General features: G+C 41.8%; 1 protein-coding gene across 4 annotated transcripts in view; it reads right to left on the bottom strand.

Annotated features, from left to right (window-relative positions):
* uggt2 (UDP-glucose glycoprotein glucosyltransferase 2) overlaps window positions 1-17,425 on the bottom strand; it is a 45,102-nt gene that overhangs the window by 25,951 nt on the left and 1,726 nt on the right. For all 4 annotated transcript variants that reach the window (XM_036974548.1, XM_036974549.1, XM_036974550.1 and 1 more), the window contains exons 5-21: window positions 12,794-12,906; window positions 12,405-12,582; window positions 11,389-11,485; window positions 11,227-11,296; window positions 11,043-11,143; window positions 9,108-9,207; window positions 8,722-8,782; window positions 8,389-8,480; window positions 8,015-8,165; window positions 6,143-6,262; window positions 5,841-5,926; window positions 5,590-5,725; window positions 5,175-5,306; window positions 4,491-4,655; window positions 4,218-4,341; window positions 4,025-4,123; window positions 3,036-3,130 (exon numbers count right to left, since the gene is read on the bottom strand). In XM_036974548.1, coding sequence (XP_036830443.1) covers window positions 3,036-3,130; window positions 4,025-4,123; window positions 4,218-4,341; window positions 4,491-4,655; window positions 5,175-5,306; window positions 5,590-5,725; window positions 5,841-5,926; window positions 6,143-6,262; window positions 8,015-8,165; window positions 8,389-8,480; window positions 8,722-8,782; window positions 9,108-9,207; window positions 11,043-11,143; window positions 11,227-11,296; window positions 11,389-11,485; window positions 12,405-12,582; window positions 12,794-12,906 — 1,920 coding nt within the window. The remainder of the gene's footprint in view (window positions 1-3,035; window positions 3,131-4,024; window positions 4,124-4,217; window positions 4,342-4,490; window positions 4,656-5,174; window positions 5,307-5,589; window positions 5,726-5,840; window positions 5,927-6,142; window positions 6,263-8,014; window positions 8,166-8,388; window positions 8,481-8,721; window positions 8,783-9,107; window positions 9,208-11,042; window positions 11,144-11,226; window positions 11,297-11,388; window positions 11,486-12,404; window positions 12,583-12,793; window positions 12,907-17,425) is intronic.

Here is a 17,425-nt window from a genome sequence, read left to right as displayed (position 1 = left end):
TTCATCTCATCCCAAATATACTCTATTGGGTTCGGTCAGCAACAATGTTCAGATACGCTGTGGCATTCAATCGTTGCTAAATTGGTATCAAGGGACCTAACGTGTGCCAGGAAAACATTCCCCACACCAGTACACTCCCGCCACCAGCCTGTACCGTTGACACCAGGCAGGACAGGTCCGTGGAGTCATGCTGCTTACTCCAAATCCTGACTGCATAACACAACAGGAACTGGGATTCGTTAGACAAGGCAATGTTTTTCCACTCCTCAGTTGCAATAGTCCATCCGTGACAAGGATCGACGAGTTGTGTGTTCTGAGATGCCGTTCTGCACACCACTGTTGTACTGCGCCACTATTTTGTCTGTTTGTGGCCTGCCTGTTAGCTTACACGGTTCTTGCCATTTTCCTTCGATCAACAAACTGTTTTTGCCCACAGGACTGTCGCTGACTGGATACATTTTTTTGTCGCACTGTCATGCGTGAAAAGTCCAAGAGGGCGGCCATTTCTGAGATACTGGATTCGGCGCGCCTGGCACAGATGATCTAACCATGTTCAATCGAACAGTAATTTAACCTGTTTGGGCTAGGGGGCAGCATTTTCACTTTTGGATGAAAAGCGTGCCCAGAGTAAACTGCCTCCCACTCAGTCCCAGATGCTAATATATGCATATTATTAGTAGTATTGGATAGAAAACACTCTGAAGTTTCTAAAACTGTTTGAATGATGTCTTTGAGTATAAGAGAACTCATATGGCAGGCAAAAACCAGAGAAAAAATCAAAACAGGAAGTGGGAAATCTGAGGTTTGTAGTTTTTCAACTCAGCCCCTATTGAAGATACAGTGGGATAGGTCATGTTGCACTTCCTAAGGCTTCCACTAGATGTCAACCGTCTTTAGAACGTTGTTTGATGCTTCTACTATGAAGGGGGACTGAATGAGAGGGGAATGAGTCAGAGGACTGCCAGCAGTCACAAGCTCAGTCACGCGCATTCACATGAGGTAGCTCCAGTTCCATTGCTTTTCTACAGACAATGGAATTCTCTGTTTGGAACATTATTGCACATTTATGATAAAAACATTCTAAAGATTGATCGTTTGATATGTTTCTACGACCAGTAATATAACTTTTTTGAATTTTCGTCCGACCTTTCAGCTGGAAGTTGCACGCGCGTTTTGATTTGTTTACCAAACGCCCTAACAAAAGGAGGTATATGGACATAAATGATATACTTATCGAACAAATCAAACATTTATTGTGGAACTGGGATTCCTGGGAGTGCATTCTGATGAAGATCATCAAAGGCAAGTGAATATTTATAATGCTATTTCTGACTAATGTTGACTGAGCAACATGGTGGATATTTATTTTGGCTGGTTTGGGCTCTGAGCTCCGTACTCAAGATTATTGCATGGTATACTTTTTCCGTAAAGTTATTTAAAAATATGACACAGCGGTTGCATTAAGGATAAGTTTATCTAAAGTTCCACGCATAACACTTGCATTTTCATCAACATTTATAATGAGTATTTCTGTAAATTGATGTGGCTCTCTGAAAAATCACTGCATGTTTTGGAACTACTGAACATAACACGCCAATGTAAAATTAGATTTTTGGATATAAATATGCCCTTTATCGAACAAAACATACATGTACTGTGTAACATGAAGTCCTATGAGTGTCATCTGATGAAGATCATCAAAGGTTAGTGATTCATTTTATCTCTATTTGTGCTTTTTGTGACTCCTCTCTTTGGCTGGGAAAATGGCTGGGTTTTCCTGTGACTTGGTGGTGACCTAACATAATCGTTTGTGGAGCTTTCGCTGTAAAGCATTTTTGAAATTAGACACTGTGGCTGGATTAACGAGAATAGTATCTTTAAAATGGTGCCTAATACTTGTAATCTTGAGAAATTTGATTTATGAGATTTATGTTGATTTGTATTTGGCGCCCTGCAATTTCATTGGCTGTTGGCGAGGGGTTCCGGACAGGTTAAATCCTTGATGCCTGTAGGAGTGGATTAGTTAATAGACCAAGAAGAGAGTTCCAAACCACGCTGCCAATAACAGCTAATTTTCAGTTTTTCCCCTTCTCACTCCCAGACAGTCCCAGCAAAATTCTTGATTGAGAAATTGCCGTTTGCTAAGAAGTTTTGTTTAATTGTTTAATTGGATTTTTAAAAAGTAAGGTACCTTTAACATTGCCTATACAAAACATTTTGAGGACGTCCTTGAAATTACTGCAGACAGGAGATTTATTGTGAGGCTAGATGAGATTCCTCTAACTTGTCTCTTGTTGACAAGGTATTGTCTGTCTCAGTAGAGAGCTCACAAAAAATATACCTTCTTAAAAATAAGCCTCAATAGCTTGCAGTCGCCAGACTGCTAATAGTCTTTCTCTTCTTATCTGCAGTAAAGCGAGGCATAACCCTGGCTGGATTTTAAATCAACTATGGAATATTTATGTGGGTATTAATCAGAGAATAACAACTGCTGCCTTTGTTTTTATTTCAGGCCAAGGTAAAATGTGTCCCACGTGAGTTTTAACATTTTAATTCCATCAAAGATTCTCCATGGCGACTAGATAGTAATTAAAGTCTAGGGGTATACCTACCTTGCTTGACTACATTAAAAGCTACATATGCATTGGTGTGGTGCAGGCCACTGCAGTGTAATAAATGAGGATTCCTAAAGCACATTGGCGTGACTGATCGGTAGTACTGAGCAAAAAAAGTGTGATATTGGTTTATTTTATATGTAAATTATAATTAAAACATAGCTTAATTCATAGCGCCTTGTGTGGATAAGGGAAAGTAGAAGGGCTGCAGTAGAGCAGGGTCCCCCCCGCCCCCAGGGTGCACGTTTTGGTTTTTGCCCTTGCACAAACCACCTGACTTCAAATAACCAACACATCATCGGTTGAATTATTTGAATCTGTTGTGTAGTGCCAGGGCGAACACCAAAACGTGCACCCTGGGGGGCCCCACATGACAGGGTTTTGGAAGCCCTGCAGTAGCATAAAGCAGCAGAATCTCACCAAGTGTTTCAGTGCGTTCAGCAGCAGTCTTCTCCCTGAGGCCTTTTCAAAATCCCCAACGATCCACACAGTCACTCCATTAATCCCATCCTCATCTGGAAATCAACATCAATTACTGTACAACGCAACGTTTCAAATACGGTGACATTTCTGAAAGCAGAAAAACTGCCATTGTCAAAAATCACTGAATCATTTCAAATGCTCAAATACACAGTGACTCAGCCAGTCTTGACAGAAAATATAAAGCAGGAAGAGATGAAAGTATTCCTGACAATTTTCTCAGTTAAAAAGAGGGATCGCAATCTTAAAGCTCCAGCTTGCTTATAAGGGAATACTGCTAATCCCTTAAAAGGGTCTTGACACAGACCACCTACTGACAGTGGAGACGGGCAGTGAGAAGGGAAATTAAATCTGGCTCAAGTTATATGATCCAGAGAGAAGAGAGAGACAGTGAGAGAGAGGCACAGTCCTTGAGGAAAGCACACTAAATCAGAAGGAGATTGTGCCACCTGTCAAGGTTTACTGCTTCATCCCCCCCCCCCCCCAGTCGCCTTCCTCAGCCTCTCAGCTTCCCTGGGCAGCTCCAGCCCCACCCTGACTCTGAGCAGGGCTCCCCTGGCAGGATGCAGCAGAGTTGGGGCTGAGGCTGGACCACTGGCCTGAAGCCAAACTACTAACCAGGGCGCAGTGCAATTAACTCAGACCAAGCACAGACGGCTCCCCTAAAGAGCAATTTTACACATCCCTGGATCCATACTAATATGTCGGTATATTATCCGTGTGTAAAGTGTGAAGATCCGCCTGGTGAAATGAAATGTTTGACGAACAAACACTCAGATGTTCCCGGTGTCGTTTAAGCTGCTCAGCTTTTTTTCAACAAATCGTTTATTTTGTTCAAGTATACGCAACCATACAACACTACAGTATTTACACTCAAGGGAGAAAAAAATATAAAATCAGGAGTGCCACAAAAGTATACGGCCTCTTACCATTTTTGGTGAAATACTTCATTCTCTTTGCAATGACAGCAGTCTTGTCCTTGGAGTCCAGGTATGAGTACATGGTGGTGTCCTCCCAGTCATCTACAACTGAAAGGGGAAAATGAAAAGTATTGTAAATTGTATGAAGACTGTATTGTCAACATACACATTAACACTTGGACAAGAATGTGGTATTTGTTACCTGGAGAGGCTGTGAGATCCAGATAGGTCCTGTCAGTGCTGAGGATGAGAGGGTTGATGCGTGGTACCATATTGGCCTGGTCCATCAGATGGTCCACCACATCTGTCCCCTCAGTCAGCTGGCCCTGTGGCGTGAGTAAATCATATTATTTACATAACCTATTCAACCAAAACACTTCTCATATTCAATAACAAACTAAGATCTGTTTCCACAAATAAAATGGACACAAATGGACAATATGATAATGACTACAATTCCCCCAACAGTTCTTACCATGTAGACAGCTCTCTGGAAGAAGTTGGTGGTGTCCATGATGCGCTGTAGGATGACAGTCTCCAGTTCATCTGGGTCCATCTCCTCAGCATTGAGTGGGACTCCGTTGAACAGAGCCAGAGGCAGAGGGCCCAAACCACTCTTCTTGTAGAACACTGCCCCTGCCTGTTGTCCCCAACACAGACCAGCGCCCGGGTTAATGGACACTCAAGCTATTTGATTAAGTTCCTCGGCTTCAAGTACGTGCACACTCATGAAGAAACTGCCCAACTTGGCATGGGCCCTAACATCCTCAAAAGGTTCTACAGCTGAAGCATTGAGAGCATCTTGACTGACTGCATCACTGCCTGGTATGGCAACAACACCGCCCTCGATCACATGGCGCTACAGAGGGTGGTGCGGACAGCCCAGTACATCACTGGGGCCGAGCTCCCTGCCATCCAGGACCTCTTATATCAGGCGGTGTGAAAGGAAGGCCTGGAAAATCGTTAAAGACTCCAGCAACCCAAGCCATAGACTGTTCTTTCTGCTTCCTGTTTCATTAGTGATTTATGGATTATGAAGAAACCTTTAGAGGAATGTAATCAAATTAATCTGGTATTTTGACACTGTAAAATACTTGATCTTATGGTTTACATTTGACAAGTAAACGCACAATAGAAACATACTGTCCGTTAATCACACCTTTCTTTTGTCATCATACTCGGAATCTTCCCCAAGAATCCTTGCAGCACTGGCTTTGGGGAACTTCTTCTTGAGATATGCAGACACTGTGTCAACAGACAATGCCTCGCCGATCTCCACTTTGTTGTACATCTGCAAGTGCACAAAACGTCAGTGAGACTTGACCGTCCCTCTCCATTACATCAAAGGCACTGTCGATAACTTCCAGGCCTGCCTACATAGTCTGAAGCCTCAGGCAAACCCTTACTCGTCTAGTCCAATAATGTCTGAGACAGCGGCCCAACTGAGAGAGGGCACTATTATACAACTGAGAAACATCAAAAGAGACATGAGCTTGCAAAAGATTGTGCTTAAATAATTCCACAAGAAAGCACTCGCTGGAAATGGGAAAGATTTACAAGCATGAGATACTCACAGAAACCATAGACATGAGAGCCTGTGATAAATCATACTCGTCGGCGATGTAATTCAGCAGCCGGAAAAATGCAACTCCAGCATCCGTAGTTCCATCGACTTCGTCGTCAGTATTGACGACAAACACAAATCCGATCCTTAAAGGAGCAGAAAGATACATTGTTTCAATTTGCAGACAAAGTTTGAGTCACCATCTGGTGGAGTTGACAGGCGCAAAGAGAAACGGGTAGTTCTCTGCAACCTATAAAGTACCTGAGAGGAATCTTGTGTTTGTAGAAGAGCTCTGCCAGTTTCACCAGCTCAATGCTCTCTTCCTGAACTGGGTCCAGCAACAGCACCTGAAAACAACAGAACGTGAGACAGATTGACTTCTCAGCTAGATAAACATCCTTACAGAATCAGTTTACTCTGACATGTAGGTCTATTGTAGCGCAAATTCACCTGACCACCATCTATTATACAGGACTTCCTCTCAAAAAATGAAACAACTGTTCCAGTGGCTTTGTGTCACAACCCTTCCCAACTGTCCTTTCTCCTCTCCTCCTGGGACTCACCAGGTTGAAAAAGTTGCGTCGTATCTGGCGGATAACCCCGGGGAACGTGGCTCTGAGGAGCTCCTGAACACCGGAGGGCCAGCTGCGGTACATGGAGTCTGTCTCGATGTCGTTAATCCACTGGGAAAGGCAAGAGGAAAGCTGGTTTAGTGTGGAAGGTTGTGAGAATTAGTTTAGTCTTAAACTGAGTTTAAGTGTCCCGAGGCCCAAATACATCAGAGTAATCAGCACAGTGAAAGCTTTGCGAGCGTAGCTGCATTTAATTAGAATTCAGTATTTTAATAATAAAATAAGCCACACTCGCATCAGCCAGAAATATTGTCAACCGTAACTCAATACCATACATAACAGCAACCGACAGTTTTAGTCTTGGAAACGATCAAATTAATTCAATGCTACTGCACTTCACCCCATACTCCCCCGGGAGCAGATGGTGCTATGTTTAAGCCATCTGAGTGAAAAGTGCATGGGACGTTAGCAACATGTATAGACTCTAGTGTTAGGAGATAGGGAAGCAAATGCCTACTGTAGCTTAATAATCCATTACAAGCCAAACTGGCACTAACAGAACTCTCTCTCTCTCCCCTCAGAAGGCTGAGAAACCTCCCTGAGTAACAAAGAGCCACAATGGGATACCTACCAACACTCCTGTCGGTCTCTGCCCAGAGCAGACAACCCAAAGGGTAACATTTTCTACTTGCCTCACTGAGAGAAAAGACAGACAGCAAACCTGATCGGAAGGAGACATTCTCTAGATGAAATGTCATGTTTATTTGTTGTTGCTTTCTTCAAGTTTTTTTTCCATAATAAAATGTCAGAGGGGCATCATATTAAAGTTTGCAAGTAATTCTTTTTATTTGATACAGTAGCTTTCCTTGGCTGGCTGCCAAGTGTATAATTGAGGTTTTTGGCAGACTGGGACTAGTGCAATAGTCTGATGACTGATCCTCTAATCCACACCCCGATGCCAGCACTCAAGACAAAGCACCTGCAATGCTGATCTGGGCCAGGAGAAAGAAAGGAAAAAACCATCCCTTCCGCAGGACGATGGTTCTTGGCATGGGTTCATCTCTCAGGGTGTTTTAACATATAGTCCTCTTTAAAATAATCGATCTCAGTCCTCTTTAAAGTGAACTCTGGGGTAAAAAAAAAGAGAAGAAGCTAAAGAACTCGGTTCTCTTTGTATTCACACTGCCCTTGCCTTTGAATGAGGACTCTTTTGCCAGTTCACTTCACCTATTTTGTGGTCCGAGTACACTTTGCCCTCACATTGTTATGTTCAGGAAGGAACCTAGATCTTTGTCCAACATTCACTCAATGCACTCTGGGCTTTTACAAAGTACAGGACAAGCCATTCCATCAGAACGTGTTATCGGACAGTTAGATATACAGTACCTAATTACATTTTGGACGCTAATAGATTTAGTTTAAAAATGAGACATACAGTAATATTTATAATTTGAAGATAATATTAACATGTAAATATTATTGGTAACAGAATAAATAGCAGACGAATACAGTAGATTAAATAGGCTGGCCCTTTAAGAGCTACTTTTGATTTTGTGGTTAGTGCTTTCTGGGATCTTTGGGACGTCCCTACCCTAAATCCTAACCATACCCTGGAACCATAAACCTTAATCCTGACCTTAACCATTGCAAATGTCAACTTCAATGGAGTAAAGTCAGAGTTGGGACGTCCCAAGGTTCCAAGATAGCAAGGACCTTGGTTTTGTACCCTATATTTTGATTCTCACAAAATATGTTGTCTTCTCACACCTTTCAAACCCCACAAAAGAATAAACAGCGTATAAAGCTTTCTTAACTTATAGATCACATATTGCAAACAAATAATATGAACACCCTGACTCTCACCGTTATAGCTGGATGGCGGATGTCTAAGGCATAGTTTTCTTCCACTGGGTTCATGGGCAGTCTCAGTAGCTTGCCTAGGTTCTCGTCCTTAATGCCCAGGTTATGGAGGCCCTCCAGGATCTTGGCTTCTCCTCTGATAGTGTCCAAGATGCTACCAAAGACAGAGAATCAGAGAAATCGCAGGTCAGCATTCATTTCCCCCGAGCAGGGGAGCTGTCTGTCGGCGGTGCACTAGGCTAGTTTTAATCCAGTAGCCCTGGAGCACTGAGCTGTGGGCAGCCAGTGCTGAGGCTGGGGAGACCAGGGGGGAGAGAGAGCAGAGAGCAGGAAAGCTGACAGTTGATCCTCCCTGCTGAGTTGAGCTCGTACTGTACCTGAAGGGGTTGTGGACGTCCAGATCAATGTGAAGGCCGTTGATGAACAGGCCTCCATCTCCCGGATGGATCCCCATGGTCTCACTCAGCCGCTGGAACAGAGAGGATTCCCTGCGGTTAGTCTGATGCCAACCAAACCCTCATCCTCTCTATAGTGCATGCCTGATATTACAATGTAGAAATAGATTCTACGGGCTGTAAGCTCTAAGATGCCAGTGGAAAGAATGTAAGAGCATTTACATTAATAGCCGTAAACAGATGATACGTCGAGACCTCACATTAGACAAACAAGTGCACAGTCTTAGGGACAAACTGCTGCTTTTGATATCCCACCTTCTGGTTCTCCTCAATTTCTCTTCTCATTTCTTGGTTCACAGACACTCTTGTCAGTGATCTGTGGGAACAGTAAAACATGTAGTCACCATCAGCTTTTTTCTCCCCATCGAGCAGTAAAACCCCCGTTTAATCTCCCAAATCTGTGGGCCCTCAGATGGTATATATATCTACAGCCGACTCTCTGTAATCACGCGCCAGACCGCTGACTCGGCACTCCTGGTTTGTTGTTCATAACAGCCGTCTAAAACAAGTTGCACTCCAGGATCGGATTCAAGTCTACAAGCCGGGAGAACCTCTTCTTATTTCATGTCAAATAGGCTTATTTATTCCTACAGACTGTGCAAGGTTTTTAAATAGAAAGAGTGTGAGGTGTATAGCTTCACCTGGCTTTGCTGGGGAAGTTCTGACTGAGGTCTCTCATAAGCTTCAGAGCATCAAACGTTGGTACAGACATGATCCTGGCCGCTGCCTGGAAGCTTAGATCTGCAGATGTTTTCATCAGAAGTTGAAATTATTTGAAGTTGAACCAGTTGATAACTTTCTCTTGGAAAAGTAGATCACCTTGGGATGCCTACAGTACTTGGCGAAAAATGGCCATGCATAAAAATAAAAATAAATGTTCATTTGTAATACATAGATTGAATCAAATATTGATTTCATTCAAATATTTGATTCAGACTGAGGCACTCCGTGAAACTCTGTGAACTCGGTACATATATCATTAGCTCAACTTCTAAATATTTCAAATAGTAGAGCATTTTCCCTTTTATAGGACATCATACCATTCTGTGTTGAACTGATTTGGCGTGAGGGTTATTGAAAGCCTGCTTCGTCCTGCCTATTTCCACTCCACTTCACACAATCAAAGTAATAGCACACGGTTAGAGCAACACGTTGCCAAGCCCGGCACATTGAACCTGTGCTTGACAGTCTCTACTGAACATAAACTGATTGCTTTACTAAGCTCAAGAGTAAAGTGCTATCATTTCCATTCCATTCATCAAACTGTCACCATGGTGATCCTCACAGTCACTAAGTGCCACACAGGCTAGCACACAACTAATGGGTATGGCCAGGGGGTTTTCCTCAACAAGGGCTCAGACCTTTTCCTGCTCAGATCGAGTGGTATACACTGAGGTGTAGACAAACAATGTATAATGGGTCCGTAATCAAAAAGATGTTGCATGAAACTTACTTAAGAAATAGAAGAAATAGTTCTGTCAACTATATACTTACTTTCAGTGACAGCTGTGATGGCATCAAGTCTATTGTCAATAAACACAGGTATACTTAGTTTATGTAAACTTCTGACCCACTGGAATTGTGATACAGTGAATTAACTATACGTGAAATAATCTGTCTGTAAACAATTGTTGGAAAAATGTACTTGTGTCATGCACAAAGTAGATGTCCAAACGGACTTGCAAAAACTATTAATTGTTAACAAGAAATTTGTGGAGTGGTTGAAAAATGAGTTTTAATGACTCCAACCTAAGTGTATGTAAACTTCCGAATTCAACTGTATATAAATATAATTCTGTATCCCCGCACGGTATAAATTAATAACTCGATTTCATCTCCTTCCTATTGGCCAAAAGATATACAACAACACTGTCCATATCAGATTTTGCATGTCGTTTATGAGTTAGCCCCACATATTTATGAACATTTGAGCCTGATGTCCTTTGTGGTAAGCTATCTCATGAATTGATATAATGTACCCAAGTGAGCAGCCACCTGAGGCAATTGATAAATTAACGGTTCACGCCTGATGCCCTCAATTGACCTTTGTGCCCGCTCCCATACCCGATAATTCTGTATTTCTTTGTGACTAACTTGAATACAGGTAGACCAGAAAAGCTACTTCCCTGATTGGCAGATGAGTGGCAACCCTAATTAGAAGCACCTGCTGCTCATCAGTGGTTCCCTACAAATGCTGTTTTGAATTCAAATTGTACCTAAAACACTGAAGGCTGCAAAGCTTAAACGGCTACGTATGCTATCCATGACGGAGTGAAAATAACAATTAAAAGAAAGAATACAAATGACGTAAGCTTTATGTGACATCTTTTCGAGTGTGGACCCATTACATATTTTGTTTGTCTGAATTCGAGGGTTTTAAGCACCAGCCAAGCTTCAGGGAGAGCGCAATGGTCCCCTTCTGACAAAATATTAAGAGCATCATCCTAATATTGAGCCACACACCCTAATATTGAGTTGGTACACTCAAGGTATCTATTAGCTTGGGCCTTGAGTTTTTCCTAGTCAGGTCATGTGGTCAGGAAAAACTTCTAGCATAACTAATGGATGCTCAGTACCTTGAAGCTCCCACACTTTGAGAGGAGCCATGTCATTGGTGCTCTCTAACAGATGCTTCCGGAGCTCCCCTAGCTGCTCCTGCAGGTCTGGGTGGGAGTTTCTGGGATGGAACAAGACAGAAGGTGATACTAAGGTTCTAATATTATTATACAAATACATTGACTCACAAATTCATTAACTCACTTCAATTTCCCAAAGAGAAAGCCTTGGACTTCATCAATGTCATCCACATCAGTGTTCACTGTTCCTTTATCTGTGGAAAAGCAGCAGAGTTGCCATTAATATTCTTCAATTGGCATCAGTTAAATATATATTTTAATACAGAATAGGCGTGCACAAACATACCTTTTACTTGTGTGTCATCCACAGCTTTGTACTCAGTGCTTTTTATGGCCAATTCAACACCATATCCAGACAACAGCATCTTTAGGGGCCTTGGCTCCTGTAGTGGAAATCAGCAATGGAAATATAATCATAAAAGCATCTGTTTTAATTCAATCTAAGAACCAACGGTACTGATGTGTGTTTGTCATACTGACACCGAATAAGGGAGAAGCAAAACACTTATTTAACACTTCAAGGCCTATAAGAAATCAGGTTTTTTTCTTCATGATCGGACCAATCAGTAGTGCATGCCAAAGGGCCTGGCATGTTAACTTCAACTCCACGACCCTGTGATTCTTCAGATTTTATTCACATCTTAGAGACACGAGGCGCTCTGAATGTGTAGTCTTTTACACCTACACGGTAGCTCGTGAACTCTGTGGTACATCTCTGAAAAGAACACATTAGTGCTGCTTCTCACAGTGTCAGGCCATCCGTTACTCAGGCCCCAGCTAAACTTCCTCTGGTTATCTGTATTCTCCTGCTGAACACTGGCAGCTAATGCAATCCATTTGTTGTACAGCCCTGATGACCTCGCCCTTTGTGGATGTTGTTCTTAAAGCTGCAATGGCCTTCCTGTCACCCCCTCCATTCCATCTTCCCACAGAGCTCAAAGTCGGGACCAGTGACCACAATGCACAGTAAAGCACAAGCCTGTTCCACATTAGCATGAACACGTCCAAGCTTCCAACAACACGCAATCTTACATCAGTCCAATATTGGACAAAACCAAATCAGATTTTCACATGTACAAGAGCACAGCCAACCATTATGAGTTATAGCAACTGAGGATTAAAAACACCATTACAGTGGTAATTTAATAAATTACTGTTCAAAATAAGTGTAGTAAAGCGCCCGGTTTTGAGGAGGATTGTTGCACCCCCTATAAAATCCCACTTCAATCCCTGGCTAAAGCACATCACTCTTTAAATACCGTTCAAAGCTGTTAAGGAAATCCAAAAAGCCTCACTACTCACGGCTACAAAGTGACGCAGCACATAGATGAGCTTGCCCTCCGCAGCCTTCTCAGCCAGCACCTTGTGGAAGGAGCCAAACTTTTTGGTGCCGATCTCAGCATAAAGGATCACAACTGGGACATCTGTCTTATTGAGTCCAGGGTATCTGTGCTCATTCTTGTATAGATAAGGTTTTGGCCTGCAAACATGTAAAAAGAGAAGTTAGATTCAACCATTTACATACAAATCTATAATTTGTAATAATAAAACTTGAATAACATCATTTATTAACTGTTAATTATAAAATAACATTTTCATTTAATTTATTATAATTGATGTTGTTAGTTCACTCTTGCACTAGAGTGAGGTAGATCCTCTGAGGAGATGAGAACGAAGTGGTGTGTAGCTACCTGCCTGCAGCTGCCTTCAGGAGCTTCTTCAAATCCTTTGTGCTGCAGCCATGTTGGCCATGGACCGAAACAAAGGCAAGGCATGCCTCAGGCGGAGACTCATCACTGCCTATCTATTGAGAGCAGAGGAGCGACACAATTAGGCTACAGTATTAGGGCTGTCGCGGTCATGATATTTTGTCAGCCGGTTGTCATGCAGAAGACTGCCGGTCTCACGGTAATACGGTTGTCATGCAGAAGACTGCCGGTCTCACGGTAATTGCCCGTTAATTAACATAAACACATTTAGCATCTCCAGGCCTCCGCCCATACAAGCCGCTGATGGGCGCCATTGGAACATCTACATTTTTAAAAGTATAATAAATCGATTTAATATACACCATCACAATAAATGCATTATTTATTTCAGTAAGGTCTAAAGAAACATTATGATATGAAGAAAATCTATTTCAGAACAGAATATGAGTTGGCTACTGTATGTTTAGTTATATGGCTATGCTCCATGACATAGGCTGTAGGCTTGTTCATTTAGCTGACAAGATATGCTTATAAGTCCCTTGCCATTATTTGATTTTATATGGTTTAAAAGTAAAAAATAATAGAATTGAACTTAGCTGAATAAAATAGAAAGGATATTTTTGTTCCATTATGGAGCAAGTGAAGTGGCTATGTTGGACGTAAAAGTGATCATTTGAAAACAGGTCCAACATTCGGAAAGTATTCAGACCACTTCCCTTACACATTTTGTTACATCACAGCCTTATTCTAAAGTAGATTTTTTTTTATTTTAAATCCCCTCATCAATCTACACACAATACCCCATAATGACAAATCGAAAACAGGTTTTTAGAAATGTAAAAAATGTAAAAAATGTAAAAAATAAAACTTATTTACATACAGTGGAAAGAGTGTAAACCCTTTGGAATGACCTGGATTTCTGTATAAATTGGTCATAAAATTGTATCTGATCTTCATCTAAGTCACAACAATAGACAAACACAGTGTGCTTAAACTAATAACACACAAATGTATTGTATTTTTCTTGTCTATATTGAATACATCATTTAAACATTCACAGTGTAGGTTGGAAAAAGTATGTGAACCCCTAGGCTAATGACTTCAATAAAAGCTCATTGGAGTCAGGAGTCAGCTAACCTTGAGTCCAATCAATGAGACGAGATTGGATATGTCAGTTAGAGCTGCCCTGCCCTTTAAAGAAAACTCACAAAATGTTTGTTTGCTGTTCACAAGAAGCATTGCCTGATGTGAACCATGCCTCGACCAAAACAGATCTCAGAAGACCCAAGATTAAGAATTGTTGACTTGCATAAAGTTGGAAAGGGTTACAAAAGTATCTCTAAAAGCCTTGATCTTCATCTATAAATGGAGAAAGTTCAGCACTGTTGCTACTCTCCCTAAGAGTGTACGTCCTAGAAAGTTGACAAGAGCACAGCGCAGAATTCTCAATGAGGTTAAGAAGAATCCTAGAGTGTCAGCTAAAGACTTACAGAAATCTCTGGGACATGCTATCATCTCTGTTGACGAGTCTATGATACGTAAAACACAAAACAAGAATGTTGTTCATGGGAGGACACCACGAGAAGCCACTGCTGTCCAAAAAAACCCATTGCTGCACATCTGAAGTTCGCAAAAGAGCACCTGGATGTTCCACAGCGCTCCTGGCAAAATATTCTGTGGACAGATGAAACTAAAGTAGAGTTGTTTGGAAGGAACACACACTATGTGTGGAGAAAAATATCAACATCAAAACCTCATCCAACTGTAAAATATGGTGGAGGGAGCATCATGATTTGGGGCTGCTTTCCTGCCACAGGGCCTGGACAGCTTGCTATCATCAACGGAAAAATGAATTCACACTTTTGTCAAGACATTTTGCAGGAGAATGTAAGGCTATATGTCCGCCAATTGAAGCTCAACAGAAGTTGAGTGATGCAACAGGACAATGACCTGACCTCAACCCGATTGAGATGTTGTGGCATGACCTCGAGCGGTTCACACCAGACACCCCAAGAATATAGCTGAAATGAAACAGTTTTGTAAAGAGGTATGTTAAAAAATTCCTCCTTTCCCTTGTGCAGGTCTGATCGCAACTACAGAAAACATTTGGTTGAGGTTATTGCTGCCAAAGGAGGGTCAACCCATTATTAAATCCAAGAGCTCACATACTTTTTCCACCCTGTACTGTGAATGTTTACATGGTGTGTTCAATAAAGACATGAAAACGTATAATTGTTTGTGTGTTATTAGTTTAAGCACACTGTGTTTGTCTACTGTTGTGACTTTTTGATGACATATTTATGCAGAAATCCAGGTGATTCCAAAGGGTTAACATACTTTTTCTTGCCACTGTATGTATTTAGACCCCTTGCTATGAGACTCAAAATTTAGCTCAGGTGCATCCTGTTTCAATTGGTCATCCTTGAGATATTTGTACAACTTTATTGGAGTCCACCTGTTGTAAATTCAATTGATTGGATATGATTTGGAAAGAAACACACCTGTCTATATAAGGTCCAACAGTTGACGGTGCATGTCAGGGCAAAAACTGAAGGAATTGTCCATAGAGACAGAATTGTGTCGAGGCAGGTCCAGAAGAACACAGTGGCCTCAATCATTCTTAAATGGAAGTTTGGAACCACCAATACTCCTAGAGCTGGCCTCATGGCCAAAATGAGAAATTGGGGGAGAAGGGCCTTGGTCAGGGAGGTGACCAAAAACCCGATGGTCACTCTGACAGAGCTCCAGGGTTCATATATGAAAATGGGAAAACCTTCCAGAAGGACAACCATCTCTGGAGCACTCCATCAATCAGCCCTTTATAGTAGAATTTCCAGACAGAAGCCACTCCTCAGAAAAAGGCACATGACAGCACGCTTGGAGTTTGCCAAAAGGCACCTAAAGGACTCTCAGACCATGAGAAACAAGATTATCTGGTCTGATGAAACCAAGATTAAACTCTTTGGCCTGAATGCCAAGTGTCACATCTGGAGGAAACCTGGCACCATCCCTACGGTGAAGCATGGGGGTGGCAGCATCATGCTGTGGGGATGTTTTTCGGCGGAAGAGACTGGGAGATTAGTCAGGATCGAGGGAAAGATTAAAGTACAGAAAGATCTTTGATGAAAACCTGCTCCAGAGCACTCAGTACCTCAGACTGGGATGAAGGTTCACCTTCCAACAGGACAACGACCCTAAGAACACATCCAAGACAACGTAGGTGTAGTGAGTCTCTGAATGTCCTTGAGTGGCCCAGCCAGAACCCGGACATCTCGGGAGACCTGAAAATAGCTGTGCAGCGATGCTCCCCATCCAACCTGACAGAGCTTGAGAGGAAGAATGCAGAGAAGAATGGAGATCTCCCCAAATACATATGTGCCAAGCTTGTATCGTCATACCCAAGAAGGCTCGAGGCTGTAATCCCTGCCAAAGATGCTTCAACAAAGTACTGAGTCTGAATACTTATGTAAATGTCATATTTACGTTGTTTCTTTTTCTCATAAATTAGCAATAATTCATAAAAACTGTTTTTGCTTTGTCATTATGGGGTATTGTGTGTAGATTGATGAGGGGACTATAAAAAAAATCCATTTTAGAATAGACATAATAGTTATTTGGTAACTTTAGTTGTGAATGATACAAACCTTAGAATGTCTTAGAAATGAAAACATATATGGGCTGCATGGTGCGACTATAGACTATTGATTATTTGAGAAAGTAGCAAAATAAAAGCTTGCGTTCTGTTCCTTGCCTCAGGCTGCACAGCTGTTCCTTCATCAAGTGACCATATTTTCACCCATCAGACTATTAATCTTGCCTTTCGATTTAAAATGGCTCATTATCAAATGGACAGGAACAGAGGGGGGGGGGGGACATGTCATCTGTATGCACTCAAATAGCAAATGGAGGCTGTGCGCTTTCCAGCCGGTCCGTTTTGTGGGCTACTTCGGTTTTATAGCGGCGCATGTGCTTATTATGAGTAGCTGAGAAATAAATATAACACTTATTTTAAGCCATTTATCAACTACTGTTTGAGGTGCGTGCTCTCGCTGCCCGACAGGTGATATTCCACCCAAATGCTGTATGCCATTAACTCTCCAACCTAGCTCCTGGAGCTACCCAGTGCTTAGTCTGCACGCTTAAGAAAGGAATAAAGGAGAGAGGAGGAGATGGAAACGCATGGTGGTGAGATATTCTGTATAGCTAAAGGTAATGTGTTACACAATTAACTATGAAAATATAAAAAATTCCCCGTTACTAGGCTATTCAAAATCAAATTCACTAATTGTAGGCTAACTGTATGCCACCCTCCACAATCAATGAACCAACAGCATTGCCTATGGCTATAAGTTCTCTTGCAGACTAATTGATATACATTTTGGAGGGTAGCATAACAGACCATCCAGTATGCATAATAATACAGTCCACACTCGCGACCAATTATGTACCAAAGACACCTTAAATCAGTTTTGTTTTATGTTTTTCTGCTATGCGCAATATGCATACTCTATGTATTGTATAACTGCACAATCATAATTGTAATTAATAAATAAACCTATGCATAAGCTCTAGTTTGCGTATGGGTGTTTAGAGTTAAATCATCCCCTTAGAAAG

The sequence above is a fragment of the Oncorhynchus mykiss genome, chromosome 3 (genome assembly GCF_013265735.2).
Source record: "Oncorhynchus mykiss isolate Arlee chromosome 3, USDA_OmykA_1.1, whole genome shotgun sequence".
NCBI classification, from domain to species: domain Eukaryota; kingdom Metazoa; phylum Chordata; class Actinopteri; order Salmoniformes; family Salmonidae; genus Oncorhynchus; species Oncorhynchus mykiss.
This window is presented reverse-complemented; position numbering and strand designations above follow the sequence as displayed.